Genomic DNA, 19,934 nt, shown 5'->3' with positions numbered 1-19,934 from the left:
TCGCACAGTCCCCACCAGCCCACGCCAGCCAATGGAGACTTCTTCCAAATCCCTAGAGTTGTTTAAAAACGCCGTTTCCGCATGTTGCCCTACCTCAAAGGGTTCGATTTCGATAAACCCACAATTGTATACGTACTTGAAGGAACCATCCAATTGGATTTTCCTTTTTTCATGGATAGAAACGAAAAGGGGATTACGAAATAAGAAATTTTTTTTGGGTATTAAGGGTTGCATTGGATTTGTACGATGGTGCTGCATCCGGATGTGCTACACTACGCCTGCATTGCGAAGGGCACCACCGTTTTGGCGGAGTTCAATTCTAGGGACGAGACCTTAGGTGCTCTTGCCGCAAAATGTTTGGAAAACACTCCGGCTTTTCATTCCACCTTCTCCCACACCGTCCGCTCCCGCACCTATTCTTTCTTGATCGAGGACCCTTACGTTTATTTCGCGATTTTCGATGTGAAATTGGAGAATTCAGGAAGGTTTGGCATTTTTGAAGAGCGTGTGAGAGTCTTTTGAGGACGTTTTTAACGGAGATCCGGGGAAAAAGAGGTTGGAGCATTTGAGCTCACATTGTTTTCAAGGTGAATTTGAGCTCATATTGTTTTCTTCAACACCGGTCAATGGCAAGAGTGTACTGATGAAGAAATTAGGAGAATGACGTAAAGAACACATGATTGAAAATTTGATTTTTAAAATCAGGGTTATTTAGGACATTACTCTGTACTGGAGTTGTCGGATAGTTTTTATCCTCCTGGTATGACTGGATCTCTTGTCCAACACAAACAGTGAAAACTGTCCCACAAATAGTCAATGTCAAGTTTAAAAATCAAATCAAACAAAACATTAATAATCTATCCAACCTTAATACTATTAACCAAACTGAGCCTAAGATGTATAATATAACACTCAAAAAAATTTAATTTTTTTATCATTGTATTCGACATTTTAAGGTGTCACTCGCCCATTGGATGCACAATTTTTCTATATTTCATCACATTCAATAGGTGAATGACACATCATCGGTGCTCACAAATGTGTGCACGGTAGGTGTGCATGATATCAAAACTATATATATATATATATATATATATTGTTATGTTTACATCACATATTAAAATTTTTACTTTAAGATTAACAACTAAATATCAAATAAACATCACATGAGATATATATTAAATAATAGATATTAATGTATGTATAATTTAATTAGTGTCGATTATGTTATCAATTAAATCATACAATTTATTATATCACTGGAAGAAGATATTATCTTCGGTATATTTCTATCAATAGCGTATACAATATTTTGTTTGGAAATTTTGGAAATTTTCTGTTTAACAATTCAAAATATAAAATTTTTGTAACCACATAAATTTACAATATTAAACGATTAAAATCAAATATAATTCTTTCACCATTTTTTTCCTTTTCATGTGAAAAATAGGCTATCAAATGTCGAGTCTTAGTTACAATATATCCCCGAATCATAGGTGGTTTGGAATTTGATATTCACAATCGAACATATTACAATCATCTTTTGTATTAGAAAAGACACCAGAGACTTTGCCGCGATAAATCCTGTAGTTCAACCCCCTAATCCAGACTTTTAATTATCCTTGCATTAGACAATCTCAAATACACACCTAAAATAGTACTCAGTTTTTCCTCACTGAATTGGGTATATCACCACCTTACCGGTAGCCCGGTTCGTTTCCAGGTACGAGAAAGCTTCGTTAACCTTGTCGAATGGGAAGGGTCCCTTAGGGTCGAGTATCGGCTTCACCTTGCCACTCTCCAGGTGTAAGGCCCGAGAATTTTATCCTATTAATCTGAAATGATTTGGGGATAATTGATTTGATTATAGACGGAAAGGATCGAACCGGGAAAGACGAGATAATGCATGAAAATGTGCGAGGAACAGTAGCCCTCGCGCATATGCGCGGCACAGATGCGCGCATATGCGCGACGTGGCCAGAGGACCTTGCGCATATGCGCGAAGTAAGTCGCGCATATGCGCGAGACTGTACAAGCGAAGTCCAGAGGACCTCGCGCATATGCGTCGAGATGAGTCGCGCATATGCGCGAGCTGCCGAGAAGCCGAGCACCGAGACCAGTAGGTCTCGCGCATATGCGCCGATGATGTCGCGCATATGCGCGAGACGTGTAATTGGCGGAATGAGCCACTCGTCCTCTTGCATGTACGTGTGTATATATATATATATATCTATATATAGATATAGATATATATATATATATATGCACGAATTCTTCAGAAATTTAGGAATGAAGAATCGAGAAAGGGCCGAGGAAAGAGTGAAAAATCCTTACGCCTTTTGTGAGAAATCCGTCTATCTAATTTTGAATCCGACTTCAGTACTGTGTTCCTATCGACGTAGGCTACAACTGGACGTAAGTTTTACTACGTTTTGATATGATTTGAAATTATGGTATTGTCAGAATCTGATACGATTCTTATATGATGTTCTGGTCATGTTAGACATCGTATAATCGAAACCGGACTGAAGAATAAAGACCATATGGAATTGTTATGATTTTCGGAGTTATTTTGGAATCGATTTGATATCAGAATTGAATTGTTATCAAATATGAGATGTTAGAATTGATATCTGACTGAGATGATATTGTTGGGTATATTGAGACTATGACGTTGTACTGTTGAAACAGAATTTGATTGAATTTTGATTATATCCAGTGTTGTTTGAGTGGCGTATTGATACCGTAACCTCGATATTGTTATTGTCAGATTGAGTATTGACAGGCTTTGAGTTCGAGACTTCGACAGAGTCAGAGTATCAGAAAGAAAGGTATAAATTAATGTTGAGTTGGGATTGCACAACTCGAGTGAGGTTTGACTCGAGTCTCCCTAAATCACATACTTAGTTTATTGCATTGATATTTGTAATTGATAAGATTGATGTTTGTAGTCTATTGATTTATAGCCACTGCATGTATTGACTACTGATTCGTTTAGTCATTGGCTGATTCGCCTAGTCACCGGCTGATTCGTCTGGTTATTGGCTGATTCGTCTAGTTATCGACTGATTCGTCTAAACTTTGGCTGATTCGCTTAATTACTGACTGATTCGTCTAATTATTGGCTGATTCGCTTAATCCTTGACTGATTCGTCAATTCTGTGGCTGTTTCGCCCAGACACTGGATATATGAACTTATATCCATACCGTTTAGGGTTGATTCATTCCTATCGACTGAGATTCGATATAATTATCAATATCCAGACATTGGGATCCCTAGGTTAAAGTTAAGTCGAGTCTGAGATGACGCGTTGTTTGAGTCGAGTCTGTGATGACTAGTGGATTTACAGTTTTGATATCATACATGTTTGTTGATTGGCTGCATGTGAATGATTATTTGTTATATGCTTTTGTATATGTTTTTATATGATTGCATGTTTACATTGTTTATACTGAGATTTATTCTCACCGGAGTTATCCGGCTGTTGTCTTGTTTTGTATGTGTGCATGACAACAGGTGGGACAGGTTCAGGGTTGAGAAGATGAAGAGAGATCGTGATTAGAGTGGAGGCTCCGGACTTGGATTAGAGATAGGGTTGGACACTTGATATTAGCTGTTAAACCTTAGTTGAATAAATGTATGTAGTACAGGACTTGTACTTTTATACTGAGATGTATATATGTTTTATTTCACTACGTTCCGCATTTAAAAAAAAAATTAGACCCTGTTTTATTATTGATTAATTAGTCCCAATTATGATTAAAAACATGATTAGCGTCCTGGTCCCCACACCAGGTATGGATTCAGATGCTTTAAATATTCTCCTTTTGAAGTGACCACGAATCTGAAACCAGGCGGGGTGACGGCACCGGATAGGACAACTACACTCCCGCCTTCTTTCACTGCCTTGGCCGCCCTGTCGCTTTGTCCTGTCATGTTCGAAACAGAAAAATAATGGATACCATCAAGCCATGATATAGTAAAGATTGAATGAAGATTATGATGAACTCACCAACTGCATCGTAAACTACATCATATTTCTCCGGCCTGTCTTCAAAGTTCTCTTTAGTGTAGTCAATAGTCAAGTCCGCACCCAAGCTTTTCAGAAATTCATGTTTTGCTTCGGTGGAAGTCAGAGACGTAGACAGAAAAATTTTTGACCTAGGGCTGAATGACTCGATAAACAATAGTGACATTAACTAGATATAAGCTACTGCTCTGCGGTTTTTAATAGAATAAAACTCATCGATTATTGAATCAGTATCTATCCTTGCACTAAACTTTCTTTTAATGTAGATAATCATATAATCTGCCAATAACTCTTCTTTCATCTTATTCTAGAGTGAGGTATTAAGAAATTTCATAGCTGAGAATGATCGTTCAGTTGTTGCCAGTAAAAACATGAAGCGTTAAAACAAGACAAATCAAATCTTTAAGAAAAATGCACCAGAGCCGCGAGGCAGGCATGCTAGGGCGGAAGATTTTCCTCGTCATAGTGCCCCCGGTGAAATTTTCTACTCGAAACTCGCGTTGGGACGGAAAAACAGAAAATCCACTAAAAATATATATCATACGGAAGTTAATCTCAAACTCTATACATATCAAAAATCTAATCTTCTATGAGTTCATCAATACATAAGCTGAAAAATAACTACAAAATCAACCAACCCATAATTTGAATCTTTCTGCATAATAAATGGAATATTCTAATTAAGTAACAAAAAACAATCATTTCATCTCGTGAAAATTCAATCGAGACCCTCTCCCGCACAAACTTTTTCAAATCTCTTACCATAAATCCCTTTCAAATCCTCGCCCGATCACAACCTTTTTCAACTCGAGGCCCTTGCTTGCAAAAATACAGTTGTTTACAGAGTAATTTCTCTTATGATTAAATGGGTTGAAAATGATTTTAGTGGGCTAAGTTAGTAAATATAATTATTTTATGGACCGGATAAAACTTAAATGTAGGCTAAAATTAAACATATACTATAATTACTAATAATATTTTTTTTTGATATAGGGCTGGAGCCCACCCCAGCCTTTGGGGTGGCTCCGTCCTTGGTGGAAGTGACAGCTACCTTTGATGCGCCAAACACATGTTTTGCAACCTGCGCAAAAATATACTAATTTTTGAATGAATGATCCAACCAAACAAAAAAAAACTTTTCCGCTTGAAGAAATAGGCATAATTCAAGAACATCTTTCAGTTCATATGGAATTCATTAAGCTACGAATCGGAAATCACAATAACCAGACTCTCCAACGACAATTTGTAATGAACTACAACTAGAAAGACAAGAATCAAGTAGAGTTTTAATTTATATTTTTATTTACCTGAATCGCAAGCGATCCAACGCCACCAGCTCCACCAAGAACAAGAATGGATTGACCCTCAGAAAAGCCAGCCTTGAGAAGGCCTTCATATGCCGTCTCAATGGCAAGAGGGAGACTGGCCGCCTGCACGAAATCAAGATTCCGAGGCTTGATCAGGGCTAATAATTTCTCCTCAACGGCAGTGTATTCCGCTAATGACCCGAACTGTTTTGGTCCAGTCAGTGGTTTCTCGTTGATGTTCCCGTACACTTCGTCCCCTTCCTTCAGACCATTCACCTGACTTCCAACTTTAACCACTACGCCGGCAACATCGTAGCCTGGAACCGTCTGTCAGGAAAACAAAAGTCGAATAACAGTTCAATAAAATGTCACTTTAGTAACATGTAGCATAAACGCTGTTGAGAAGCAATTACTCTGAACCTATCTACTGCTCTCCTATCAAAACAAAAAATAAAATAACTCCAAAACAAAAGACAAAGCCAGATTTGACCGAATTATAGTACTCAATAATAGCATAGCATAGAAAGAACGAAACAACATCAAGAAACAAAAAGGTCGACATAAAAATTACAGGAAGAGGTGAATCGGTGGCCTGAAACTTCCCTAATCTCCTCTTGAAATCAACGGGGTTTAGCGCAGCAGCAGCCACTTTAATCAGAACCTGATGTTCCTTGACCTCAGGCACGGCAACATTCGACTCGAACTTCAACACATCGACACCGCCATACTCGCTGTATGTCCAGGCCTTCATTTCAGAGGGAATTGAAGAGGCAGCAGCAGCAGCAACAGTTGAGGTTTCTGCAGATAGACAAGCTGCAAGTATTCTGAGGTTTCGAGGAGTAGCAATGGACTTTTGGGCGGAATGGGTTGGTTTGGGACAGCCTTTAATACTTATTTGGGAGGTTAAAAATGGAAATGTATGTTTGTTGGGTGAAGAGTGTTGGGTTGGCACCATCCATCGGGAAGTGGTGGGAGAGAGGATAGAGTCCATGACTTCTTTTAAGCTGATCAACTTCAACGCTGCATGCTTGTTTATGTGGCATGGAATTTTTTTTTTGGGTTACCCGAATAAATTACTAAAAAAAACCTGATATATCAAATTTAACGTAATCAATATTCAATCGATAACATTATTTTTTAATAAAATTAACTGTTAATGAACACCTATCTGGTTTTGCTTTCAAATCACTCGTAGTGATCAATTTTGGTATGTAAGTTCTAAGTATCAAGGTATCTGGACGTATTCTTGAATCAGATCACATGTAAGGCTTCTGAATCTACATGTCCTTTGTGAATGTAGAGTATGTCTTTTGTGACACGGTTTCACTAATCTTTATCTGTGAAACGGGTCAACTCTACCGATTTTTACAATAAAAAATAATACTCTTAGCATAAAAAATAATATTTTTTCATGGATGACCCAAATAAGAGATCCGTCTCACAAAATACGACCCGTGAGACCGGCTCACACAAATTTTTGTCGTGAATGTGAGAATAAGCTAGGTGGAAACGTTCAATTTTAAGATAAAATCTTAAGTTTCGAATCTAAGTTATAACACCTCTCTTCCTCGACTAAAAAAATATTTAGTTATTTAATCACAGTTTAAAAATCATATGTTATTAGTTGTTCAAAATTAAAAGAGAGCCCATCATAAATTATCTTTTCGTAGTTAAAATATATATAGTTGGAATGTTTATTCCATATTTGATAAAATTGAATGATGCACAATAACAAAAAATCTCGTACCATAATACATGCAATCAACAATTAGGCACATATTGATCCAGCGGCATTAATATATTCGAGACCTGAATTTTGACTCTCAAAAGCTCAACAAGTTCGAGTCAAGCTCGTGAAATCGGATTTTAGTTTCTTAAGTTCGAATCAAGCTCAAACAGTGCAACCATAAGATATTCCAATACTTTTAGCTCATGAAGCTACAAAACCCTCAACTCAACGACCCTTGAATTTAGCTCCATCAAGCTCAAAATTCAGCTGCCATTTGAGCTAAAAATTGAACACAAGAATTACTTTTCAGTTCATGCATGTTGTTTTTTTGTTGTAGCAAAATTTGACCACATTAAAGATGATATTGAGCTCTAAGAAATGGAGTAAATAACTATTCAGATGTCTTTCATGGCTTATAATTACCCACATAAATGCCTTAAAAAAACTTTCCAAGAAATCGAGTCATTAAGTGTTGTCAAACTCGTGCTATCTTAAGCCGATTTTGGGCAGCAGCAATGTCATTTTCTAATAGGTTATTCCGCTCAAATTTCTACTTGAAGTCGAATAATAAGGTGCCCAAAGTTTTCCAAGTTCCGTTCACACATTTGAATCACGTAAGCGAGCTAATGCGTGTTTTAAAAAATATGTATGCGTGTTAAAACTCGATCGAATCAGTACATGTTTTACTATGTTTCGTTTCTTTTGGTTATAAGCTCTGTTTCGATTTGTTACGTTCATTTAATCATGCTCCGAATTTGGAAAGCTCGGTTGGGATTCAAGTTAAATGAGAGAAATTCACAAACTCTGAAAGTTCTGTTTCGTCACTCACACGGTGTGTATAAGACAGTGATACGACACCTCTCCATAGAAAAATAACATATTAGGAACTGATCAATTAATCGTGAATAATGAGACGAATTTTTTCAGTGTTCTATGTCATATGTTTTGGTCCATCCATGTTAGTCCGACATTTGAATGATTTATGACAATTTTTAAAGTATATTTCTTTAGAAAAAAAGAAAAATTTCTCGCCGTTCACACATTGTAAAATCATACCAAACATTCATTTTAAAGATGTGAACGAATTCTATAAAATAAAAATTTTCAAACACGCCACTTGAGAATTATGCTAAAACAATTAGTCTTCGACGTTCAAATATTGCGATGTGAGTGTGTACGATTTTCCAATCCTACAATAAAGCAAAGGGCACATATATGTTTGGCCTATTTGCAGGCAGAGAATATTTCTTATGTTAGTGCACCGAGCAAATTTGAATTTATTTATAATATTTGCTTGCATGATAATAAGATAAGATTTAAAATAATGAGAAAATAATGTGAGAAGTTTTGAACAATTTAATTTTTTTGCACCTTAATTATTACATATATAAGAAGAATGGTAAATTAAATTATTCGACATCCATTAATATTATAAAATATAGTTAATCAAAGTGGTTTTCATATTATAATATAATAAAGATAACATTATAATATATTAAAGATAACGGGATAAGAATTTCCTAATTAAATTACATGTATTATTCACATAATTAAAATTTGAATCCAAGATTTCATGAACCCTTGGCGCAAGCAAGAGGATCCATCAGTTTGTAAATTAAATAATCAATCCTATGCTTTCTTTTATATTTTAAAACGCGGATAGATTATATTCATTTTTAGAATAAATTTAAAAATAATAATTTTTATTTTATACGAATAAATTTATGAAGTAAGCTACTTAAATTTAATCAAACGATCGAGGCTATTTTTAGTGCAAACGCCTTCTTAATTTCTTCCTTATAAAGCAACATTCTATAAAAGACACAAAGAATATCTTTACTTGTATCTTTATTAAAGAAAAGCCACACCTTTTGGAAAGGAAACCCCAAATTAATCATGTGTTAAAATAAAAGCAACCTTCTGTATAGATATAGAACCAAAAAATTTGCATAAACAAGCAACTAATTCTATCCTTTCGATCTTCACCTAGTCTTTGCCTTGTTTTCACTCAAAGAACATAAAATTCTAACCTGATTATATTCAAATATTGAACCTGTTTTCAATACTTTAACCCAACATAAGAAAAAGAGATATAAAATGTCACAACCAGTTGAAGTGTACCCCAATAATCAAGTCCCAAGACAGTCAAGTTCTTCCCATTCTCATGGCTCGTTTGGTCCTGTTTTTGTCGTCTTGGCGGTAATCGTTCTCGTATCAGCGGTGGCTTGTGTGTTGGGACGGCTGTGCAACAGGCGGTACCACAGGGACGCTGCAAAGGAGGCGGCTGCACACCACCGCTCGAAGGCCAAGAAGCAAAGCCATGGACTTGGACCCAAAGAGTGGGAATCTAGGCAAGAACCTGGCTTCAATATGAGAGATGGAGACATAGAATTCGGATTTGATAAGAAAATCCCTTCCGTGAATATGGCTAAAAAGGAAGGAGCGAAGGAAAAGCAAGGCTCATCGTACTAACGGTGGACACAAGCCAGAAGTAAGATATGCTGATAATAATTAATTTTTTTTATATAAATAATAAAATAATTTTATTCATGATGAGGAATTAAACTTGTAAGATGCATGGTGGGAACTTCTGTAAATTAAACGCTAGACTTAAATATAAATGTTTTCTCTTTTAACTAACCAAAGTTTTGGCAAATCTTCTGTGGATTATGAAATATAATTGTGACTAACATCACCATTATTTTATCTGGAAAATTTATATCTGCGTCAATTTGTTATTTTTAAGATATATTTATTTTGATAATTATATAGTTTGTAGCTTTTAAATAATCAAGGTAACAATATTAGGTTCACACACACACACACACACACAAATCCAAACCTATCGATCGACCTTTCAATGTGTTTCTTATAAGTGACGCTTAATCGATATAATCTCATTTGTTTCAAATATTTCGTTTAATCAACCTCGATGTATTTAAAATCTTGATATTGGTTAACTGAGTGCCACGAAATATATATTGATACTGTTTTCACTATTGGACGGAAATATGGAAGCCCGCAATGTTAACTGAATCTCAAAAGACCTAACCAATGATTGAATTTATGCATCGAAATTCGGAAGCCCAAATATTGGGCCAATGAAATTAAGCTTAAATACTGATAATGAACAAATATTTTCATGTCAAGCAAACTATATTTTGATAATTACATTTTGTTCCCTTCTAATATACTAAACAAATCCGATTGAGTTTGACCCGCTAATCGTTGAACAGCTAGGAAGGAAAATTGAAATTTAGATTTTACGACGAATGAGTCCCGGTCAAGATTTCATATCATATAATTATGTTTTTTTTAACTAGAGGTTTAGAAAAATCCAAAAGCTTCAAATCTCGATGCAAACACCAAGGAAGAGAAAACGTTACACTTATCTTAACTTCATATTCTAAAAATGATTTAACAATTTTTAGGATATAATACAAAGACGTTGATTTCAACGTAGGAGAAGATACCGATAACATTGGGATTTCGAAGATTTTTAATAATATACGAGTTCATTAATACTTGATGTCATGTAATTTATATTGGAAATATCTTGTATCCATCCCATCCCATCCCATCCCACCCCACTTAAGGCTGTGTTTGTTTGGGGTGATTAGGCGTGTTTATTTTTTTTAACCCACCTAATCACCTGTTTGGTACGTTTTTTATTTAACCAAGTCAATCCCTTCTCTGAATGATTAGTTTATATTAGGTGTGATAAAATAATCACTCCTCACCCCTAAGATTATTTATCTCACTCTTAATCCATACTATTTTTCCAATTTTACCCTTCTCCTAAATCCAAACTCACAACCACTTCCATCCACCGACCACCGGACGACCACCCCTGCCGTCGGCCGACCGCCGCCGCCTCCTGTCGGCCGACCGCCGGTCGATATCCGGACCGCCGTCATTGCAGCCGCCGCTACAAAACTGGAAGGGCAATTTTGTCAATTCATCAAAATATTATTATTTATCACATTCTTAACAATCATATCAAACATAATATTATTTTATCATTATTTACTTCAATCATTTTTTTTATATATTTTCTTTTAATCATTTCATTATTTTATCTTTCAAACCAAACTATAACACAAGAATCTACACTAGATTTATATGGGTCAGGACTCGGGAGTGATGTTATATTGAATATGAATGGACGACATTGTTTCTGCTTTATTTTCTAATTAAAGAAAATTATTCAGATATCCTTGCCGCCTTGCCTTCAATTATTAGCGTTATTTGTCATTATTTAATTAATGTATGTATAGGATATCTCACACTAATTGCTAGCTAGCTACTAGTCTTCTTATATATTAATTAATATTGATATTTTCATATCATAATTTTGCCAACCCCCATTAAATGCATAATCAATATTTGAGTGTGAGATTTGGAATCAAGAGTGCATTCGGAAATCCCGTGAGAGGACAACACAAAAATAATCATCTGGCTTGTATGTTTCACAGTGTTCTATTTGTATAAAATACTGATGGAATAATTATTTTATTACTCTGAATTACGGCCGCACAGATTTGTATTCTTGGTTATTTTTTTTATTGATACTTTAGAATACAATTTATTTCCTTAGTTATTAAGAAATATAGTTTTTTTGTTTATTCATTATTATTGATTTTGTAAACTCTATTTTTTAATAATTATTTTGTCATAAACATTGCACAAATACGTTCATTTATACACATTTATCTTTGTGTTATTTTTAATTAAAATTTATTTGTGCGTTATATCTTTACGTTAGATGTTGTGACGAGATATTATAAATTCGAGACCTCACAATCTTGACCATTATGTTAACAAAAATAACTCTCAAATAGTATGTATGTATAATGATGATTCATGACCCCACTTGTATTTTTACATCTAACCCATCGAGTAAAAAAAACTCTAGCCACTACCCTGATCAATACTGCAATAATGTAAGCACTAGATAGTACCTACGTTGTTTGGTGCAGCCACGTAACACAAAGCATTCGATATGAATCATTAACCCAAAAAAAAGTTAGATATTTGGAATTATCTAGAAAATCTTACATTTCAACACCACACCTTAAATTTTAGGTAATACGTTTAAAGTAAAATTTTATTAAAAATAATGGTAATGGCAATTGGCCACTTACATGCCAAATAAAATTTATAATCATTTTAAATGAATTTACGGTACACACTCAGTAGTATATTAACACGAACTTTGACAAAAACTCGTGCACCCATTTTAGCTTAAAAAAAAAAAAAAAAAAAACCAGAGTTGGTAGGATCGCAACCCACTAATCGGCCAGATTGTTTTAATTTTTTTTATTTTTTTGGTATAATATAATATCATATAAATACGCTACACCATTCAAAAAAAATGAACACATAATAACCATGATCTTGATTTTGAAACGAACTCACGAATATTTTGGAAATAAATTTTCGAATTCCTAGAGAATCCACTATTAATTTCTTCGAATTTTATTGAAAGTTTTTATCACAATAAATTAATCAATACGATATCGAGCAAATGAATTTGTCACTCGTGGGCAGCAATACGAACAAATTATTTGTTCATATATTATTCTTTCCGAAACTTACAAAAGGTCAAATTTTCTATATTTATACGCTATATATATGTATAAAGAATGTCAACAAATCTTTATGTTTGCCAACATTATCTTTATATGATATAGATATTACATTTTTGCTTTCTTTTTTTTACATTTCAAAATTGCAGTGTAATTTTATGGGATTTTTAAAAATTATGATATAAATATAATCAATTCAAATAATAATATGGACATTCATTACATTTTACAATTACGAAATTATATCGTAAAAATAAATTAATTAGAAAAATACATATATATTAGTTTATTTTATTACCGTATGTGCAATCAATTTTTCCATCTTTCTTACCCACCCTAATTTCCACGCACTTTCCCATCTAATTATTTCCTTAAAAAGTAAAATAAAATAAAATAAAGTAGCACTACTAAAATTTTACACGTATTTCCCATTGAATTTTCATAAATATGTTCAATGTTTGACCACTACGACAAATATTAAAAATACTGCCACTCATATTAATAAGTTTTATGTATTATTCATAATTATAATAAAAATATAATACGAGTCACATTTAAAAAAAAAATCGACTCAAGTGTTGATAAACTGATATATATATACTAAACGGTTTATAAACACGTGTTGTATGACCATTATAAAATGATATTTTGTAATTATAATTTTTTAAAATTGATTAAATATGAAATTAAAAGAAAAATAATATAAATATGGAGATATATATATTTATATGTTAAGAAGGGTGAGATAAAATAAGAAAAATAGTAAGTTATATGAATATTTATAGAAGAAAATAATATTCAATACAAGGAGTATAACAATAATATAATATATAACACATTATTTTATACTTGCTTGTGACAATTATTCAGCCAAAATTTTTAATTAATTAAAACGTAAACTAAATTTCTTACCCGAGGCATCAACCAACCAACCACGTCTACAATATTACTATAAATAAAGTGATACAAAGATCATTTAATCCATCTCTCTCCAACTCACCGTCTGATGAAACTAGTGCATATCCAGCCAAAAGTTTCAGAAATGCAGGGAAGCTTTGAAGAAAAGCGTATCCTAGGTCAAGATTCAGATTTACAAACCGATTTAAGCCAAGATTTCTGCAAGCACATGAATTTCATCTATACTTCAGGAGATTTTCAGGAAGAGGAAATAGAGAAAGAAACTACAGCAAATCATGATGAAGGAGAGGAGGAAGAGTTTTCCTTCACATGCGGAGCAGCTGATATGTCACCAATAGCGGCGGAGGACGCGTTCATCAACGGCCAGATCAAGGCGATCTCCCCCTTATTCGACCGGGATCTCTTCTCCACCCACGATGAGTTGGATTCCTTGCACGAAAACTTGCCCACGAAGCCTCCGGTGAAGAAGATCTTCGTGGAAACAAAGGATAGCGGAGAGCTGACGTCAGCTAACGCCGGAATTGGCGCCAGGAAGGCGGTGGAGGTTTCTCCGGAGGTATGCAAGAAGAGCAACTCAACTGGGTTTTCGAAGATATGGCGGTTCAAAGATTTTTTGGGCAGGAGTAATAGCGATGGAAGGGACGCTTTTGTGTTCTTGAATGACAATTCCCACGCACCGCCGATGATGGAGGCGAGTGAGAAAGGTGGCGAGGAGAGGGTTGAGAGAAAGTTGCCTAAGGCGAAGAAGGGAAAAACGGCGTCGTTGTCAGCTCATGAAGTGTATTTGAGGAGTAAGGCCAAAGATGATGAGAAGCGGCGGTCGTATCTACCGTATCGACCGGAGTTGATGGGTTTCTTTACTAATGTTAATAGTGGGTTGAGTAAAAACGTGCATCCTTATTAAGAAGAATCGTGTTTGGTTTTTTTTTTTTTTTTTTTTTTAATCGTAGAAATTACAATCTTTACGAGGGCTAATTCTCTTGTATTAGTCAACTATATTATGGTGTTTAAATTAATAGATGAAAAACTGTTGACATTGGATTTGAACTAGTTTCACACATTTACGTTGTTGCCTCGTTATCGCATAGAGTTGTACGTATCCTTAGGATATTATCCGACACACAATAACAAATTATATAGAATGTATTTTCCCCGAATATAATCGATCTTGCGATTATCATGAGTCATAAAAGAGTCCGTTTGGATTTAATAGTGTTTTTCTCATATGTATGTATATATATATATATGTATGTATAATTGATTAGTTCACGAGCTACTCGAGCAGATCCATCGTATACTTGAGCTTGACTCAATTACAAGCTGGAGCTACTCGAACTCGACTCGAGCTAGAATTTTGACCGAGCTTGAGTCGAGCTCAACTCATTTGTACCCATATATTAGATCGGCCAGATCCTGATTTAATTGATACTGTTATCCGCTTATTTTCTATTTATCACGTATTGATGGAAATTATGCATTGTTAATTTGTAAAAAGTTATTTCTTTTTATATAAAAAAAACAATCAAACACATATAAATGTTTCCCTAATATACATAGATATATTAGGGAAAGGAACCTTCCGATGGCTTTCGTGACGTGGCGAAGTTTCTTCAATAATAGCGTGCGTCAATTATTATAACTCTATTAAAATGGCGGTGGCGCACCAATTCTCCTCGAGTACGGTTAACTAATTGGACACAAAACTTTGAACCGAACACTAAAGACCACGTGATGTTAATTAAGGTCATGAGTTGACCAAACCACCACCATCATGCATGGTACCTCTGCTCAATCACGACTTTAAACTTTTAGCAGGTCATGAGTTAATCCGAAATCAACGGACCTAATTTCAATATTCACGGTTCCAAGTTAAAAGTTTGATCAAACATTTTCACATGTTCAACTCAAAAAAAGAATTTTGCTCTTGATTAATCTCTCGGGAGATGATCCCAAATTTGATGAAGTCTTTGAATTGAATGGTGGGGGTGATGTTTTGAAAAGTAATTTGTCGATTCCTTCAAGTTAAACTGGGCCAGCATTCCTTTTCATTTATATAAACATTCGGCTAATGGGTTGTTAAGCCCGTTTCTTTAATTAATGGATATGGATATCGATACTAAATTTGATCCGTAGATCAAATAAAAGCCAATAAAGTTGGTTGCTGAACTAAAAAAAGTGTGACACAGATAAATCAAACAGTACCAAACTATACCCATATATATATATATATATATTGTTACATCACACACCAAAAAAAGGCCAAGTGGCCTACAAAAACCCATATAGATATTATATTATGGCTACATCATAAGGTTAACACCAAACTTATTTTTAGGCAGCAGATGGTGCTGGGATATAAGATACAGCCGGCTCAGGCATGGCAGCCAAAAGCGAGGGTGGCTCGGAGAAGCTCTCTTCTTCCGTAACACCGTTCTCGGATTTGTTATCGAGGGATGGATCGTTGTAAATATCCCACCATTTCTTCACAAGCATTTTGATGTCTTCTCTGTCCATGTTGTTTTCTACACCAGTATACCTCCATGGTTTTGATCCCTAACGTGTGAAAAAAAACTGTTAGCGTACAAGAATCTGGTTTGATATATGAGACAAGTAAGTACTGCTATATCTTTCTATGTTTTGAAATTTTTTTATTGTTTTATCAAGAGAAGAGACTGATGCTTACAGCAGCACAATAGTGAACAACTTTGACTTTTTCAAGCTCTACATTCTCAGGATGGCGCCACAGATTTGCTAGAACAAGATTGTAAACATTTCGAATGGGTTTGTAGACGCTGTTGAAGAACATGTTCAAGAAATCCTGTCGAGTACAAAATTTATAAATCTTAGCAACCTGCAAAATTTATTTTCTCTATAGAATGGAGAGAGTGTTAATTCGTATCCTATTAGTAGTTACTAATGAGTGCGACCCAACTTTACAATTCAGATCTTCCAAATCGTGTGTTTAGGACGTCTGCGAAAAAGAAAACAAGATCACATGTATGTATATACCTGTTCAGCAAATGATGTTGGAGGAGTAATACGCAGGGTTTCGAGGAGGTTGTCGTAAGTAGTCTGGCTAGGCTCGAACACGAACATTCCAGCATTGAAATAGAGAGGCGGAGGGGACCCCATTTCAGCAGGCCAAGTCACCTTATTGGGAACCTGTTGGCAGTAACCAATAGAGTACTGCTTCGAGTGGCTCCACGTTTTCTCGCAGAAACAGTCCATTACCGCATAGAAGTAGCCGTCCGGTGCGTCGAAGAGGTGGTCGATGTTGTCGTAAACCTGAATGTCTGCATCCAGGTACACCATCTTGCTGTACTCCTTGAACTGCCATTCAAACATTAATATATTTGATTCTTTAAAATGTGACATGCCACGGAAATACGTGGAAAATGCAAAATTAAGTTTGCTCCCGTATGTGTGTGTGTGATTTTGACATTAATGTTGAAAATAATAATAATTTAATTTGGCCCTGAAAAATGGCTAGACCACCGTATAACCAATATTCATCACTAATGAAGTTAATTATATGGACATCCACAACGAGCATCACTCACCAGAATACAAATGAAAGGTGTAAATTTATGCATTTAAATTTAAATCTGCATACGGTATATGTGAGTATGGGGCAGATTAATTAAATTGATAAATTTTTAATTTTATGCCCAATATCAGAATTTCTTAACTTAATTTATTCATATATTTAGTGCAACTGCTACATTCTCTATTATTGGTATTTGTGATACACGTTATATATGTGTGTGCATAAAACTATAACTTTTTACACAAAAGAATTTAATTTCTAAAGTCTCAATGGAATAGTTTGAAATCTGAACTTCGGACAAAAGTTTTTAAAATTTATGGCATTTCTCTAACATCCAAATAAATTTATTACTAATATTCAGATTACAGATTTTAGATAAGAAATTAATTAGGCCTTTATATATTTCCTATGCGTCGGTTGATAAGACAACTTGTGTACATAATATATGTGCATGATTGATGAGACGAACACATAAATATATAAAGAGATAAAATACTCACATTCCATATACGAAGCTTGGAGTAATTGATAACATAATAAGCCATGGCAAACTGAATCTGATTCTCTGGCGGGTAAATCGGTTCAATTTCCTTCACAATGCAGCCCTGTTCCTTCAATATCTCCCGATGCTCTTCTGGCACGTCAGGCAAGATCGCCACCACCAAAGGGTAAGAACTTTTCACCTTTCTCAAGCCCTTAGCCAATCCAACCACGCCTTTAACATAGTCACCATTTCCAGCCAAAAATGTCACGTATGCTCGCTTCATGTGGCTCGACTCCAGCCCTGGAATTTTCCCATGGAAAACGTGGTCGACAGGCGCTTGGGGTGCCATTTGCAGTAACCTTAAGGGTTTATTTATTTTGTATGGTTTAAAGATATAGAAACACTAGGAAAACCCTACTTAATTTGCCTCGTGCTCCTGAGCTTCTAGGGTACTATTCGTTCGCTTTAAATAGAACTCAAATGAGCCTGAAATGAAATTCAAATTGAAAATGAGATTCTTTTTTTAATAATTGATTCTCTCTGACTTTTTTTTTTTAACTTTATGTAAATATAAATTTTATTTTATTTGTATATTTATTTACGTGTGAATTTAAAACATGTGAGTTGTGTGGAAGAAGGGAACGCATGAATATTATTTGCTTTTTTCATCTCATCGTTCATTTAGCCTTATCACTTGACGGGACCGTTCAGATCCCAAAAAAAAAGAAAAAAAAGCAGAGGTCGTATTCAATTTGAAATCGAACATCATAATGAAACAATTAAAATAATGAATATAACTTGGATATGATTATTTAATTTAAAGAGATTTTAATTTTTTTCATCATAAACAAAAGATTATGTATGATAGTAAAACTAAGGACAAGCGTCACGTTCCACCATCTATGATATATATCTATATATATCAGCAATAGCAAAAAATCATTTTTAGAAACACACAAATTACGCAATACCTGCTGGTTTATTATATGAGCAATTAGTCACTTTAGCAAAATAAAAAATAAAAAAATCGATAAGACCGTCTCCCCGCATGTGATATGAGTCAGTAGCACTCATAATAATAAAAAAAAAAAAAAAAAGGAGAAAAATGATTCACCAAAACAAGCTAACCCTAAAAGACAGAATATACAACTTTATATCAGAACAAAATTCGGATATGACACCTTATCAAGTGGAAGCAAAAGGACAATAACTGAGTAAAAGAGTAACAAATTATTCAACAGAAAAATTATATTATTTAGCAGGAAACTTTTGGCAAAAGAATCTTCCTTACATTTGGAATTCTATTTGAAAGCATACCTTTCATGCATTCATGGCAAGGAGAAGCGGTCCTTTTAGGTTCTTGCAATTAGCCATGGATGGATATATAATCTAATGCTTATTTGTTTAGCTTCTAACGTACGTATCAATATTTTCTGGATACGTACTATTCTTGCCTTATAATATGCATGTGTAAATAAATCAAATAGCGATCAATTTGTTCGCATTCCCGGGAATATTAATAAGCCGCACAAAAAAAATCACTGAATAGTATATTATATAACATTCATCGTCTCATCTTTCAAACCAAACATAATTTATATCGTATATGTTGTCACATTGTGACCATACTTAACGTATGTTTTAATATATGTATGAAACTAGAAGTAATTAAAATGGGGAGTGAAATTAATTTGCAAAATGTGATTAGGATTGAACTCACAAAAAGGTGTTGCGTCACCTTACGTATTCCGTGTCCAGAATCTTCTTGCCCATCGGGTTTATAAATAATTTGATACGAAGGCAATTAAACGTACAAAGAAGATCCGATTAAGTTTCCTATAATCGCACCGAATGTTTTCTTTTCAAAAATTCATGTCTATTAGACATTAGTAAGTACCTTAGTAACCTTACTCTGCAAATCAAATAAATATGCAGTAAAATGATTTGATATACTTCTACATATGTGGCTGATGAGACCGAGTAAAGATGGATGTGAGATGCATGGACAATTTTATCGGGTCGGGTTATATTATTTCAGTAAATGGTTCTTCCTGGCTCTGAAAATATCTACACACTTAAAATAATAGAGATCGCTAGTGGGGCGCTGGATAGTTTTCTGGCGTAGCCACTCTGATGCTTTAAGTCAATTTTTTTCAAAGAGAGTGAATATTTCATTTTTTAAGAAGAGATATCTGAATAGCTCAATAATAAACAAACCTTGATTCTTATAGGAGGCATAACCAATCATGATTTTGTTTTCAGTGTCCAACTACTACTCATGATGGGTTGACTGTCCATGCTTCTGTTTAACTGACACTGTTCAGTCATAC

The 19,934-nt window shown here is 34.6% G+C and overlaps 3 protein-coding genes across 3 annotated transcripts; 1 reads left to right on the top strand and 2 right to left on the bottom strand.

Annotated features, from left to right (window-relative positions):
* Nucleotides 1-1,379: 1,379 nt before the first annotated feature.
* LOC142541304 (2-methylene-furan-3-one reductase-like) lies at nt 1,380-6,366 on the bottom strand. Its single transcript, XM_075647861.1, has 6 exons — nt 5,910-6,366; nt 5,339-5,665; nt 5,034-5,112; nt 4,014-4,106; nt 3,794-3,930; nt 1,380-1,807 (listed from the first exon to the last, which is right to left on the bottom strand). The coding sequence occupies exons 1-6, from the start codon at nt 6,327-6,329 to the stop codon at nt 1,673-1,675; spliced, it is 1,191 nt and encodes a 396-aa protein (XP_075503976.1). The 5' UTR covers nt 6,330-6,366; the 3' UTR covers nt 1,380-1,672.
* Nucleotides 6,367-13,697: 7,331 nt separating this feature from the next.
* On the top strand, nt 13,698-14,477 carry LOC142541303 (uncharacterized). Its single transcript, XM_075647860.1, has one exon. It carries the CDS (start codon nt 13,698-13,700, stop codon nt 14,475-14,477), a length of 780 nt encoding a protein of 259 aa, XP_075503975.1.
* Nucleotides 14,478-15,760: 1,283 nt separating this feature from the next.
* LOC142542159 (galactinol synthase 1-like) lies at nt 15,761-18,052 on the bottom strand. Its single transcript, XM_075648648.1, has 4 exons — nt 17,621-18,052; nt 16,583-16,903; nt 16,257-16,391; nt 15,761-16,126 (listed from the first exon to the last, which is right to left on the bottom strand). The coding sequence occupies exons 1-4, from the start codon at nt 17,951-17,953 to the stop codon at nt 15,905-15,907; spliced, it is 1,011 nt and encodes a 336-aa protein (XP_075504763.1). The 5' UTR covers nt 17,954-18,052; the 3' UTR covers nt 15,761-15,904.
* Nucleotides 18,053-19,934: the final 1,882 nt, after the last annotated feature.

This window comes from Primulina tabacum, chromosome 4 (genome assembly GCF_025594145.1).
Source record: "Primulina tabacum isolate GXHZ01 chromosome 4, ASM2559414v2, whole genome shotgun sequence".
NCBI lineage: Eukaryota > Viridiplantae > Streptophyta > Magnoliopsida > Lamiales > Gesneriaceae > Primulina > Primulina tabacum.
The sequence above is the reverse complement of the archived record's forward strand: the minus strand, read 5'-3'. Positions and strand labels throughout refer to the sequence as shown.

Excerpts from the sequence above, each read along its gene's own strand:
- LOC142541304 (XM_075647861.1), bottom strand. The coding sequence starts at position 6,329 with ATGGACTCTATCCTCTCTCCCACCACTTCCCGATGGATGGTGCCAACC. Across the intron at positions 5,666-5,909 it reads CCACCGATTCACCTCTTCCT|ACGGTTCCAGGCTACGATGT; the intron begins GTAATTTTTATG and ends TTTTCCTGACAG. Across the intron at positions 4,107-5,033 it reads CACCCCAAAGGCTGGGGTGG|TGAAAAGCTTGGGTGCGGAC; the intron begins GCTCCAGCCCTA and ends AACATGAATTTC.
- LOC142541303 (XM_075647860.1), top strand. The coding sequence starts at position 13,698 with ATGCAGGGAAGCTTTGAAGAAAAGCGTATCCTAGGTCAAGATTCAGAT.
- LOC142542159 (XM_075648648.1), bottom strand. The coding sequence starts at position 17,953 with ATGGCACCCCAAGCGCCTGTCGACCACGTTTTCCATGGGAAAATTCCA. Across the intron at positions 16,904-17,620 it reads CCAAGCTTCGTATATGGAAT|TTCAAGGAGTACAGCAAGAT; the intron begins GTGAGTATTTTA and ends TTTGAATGGCAG. Across the intron at positions 16,127-16,256 it reads TTGTTCACTATTGTGCTGCT|GGATCAAAACCATGGAGGTA; the intron begins GTAAGCATCAGT and ends TTCACACGTTAG.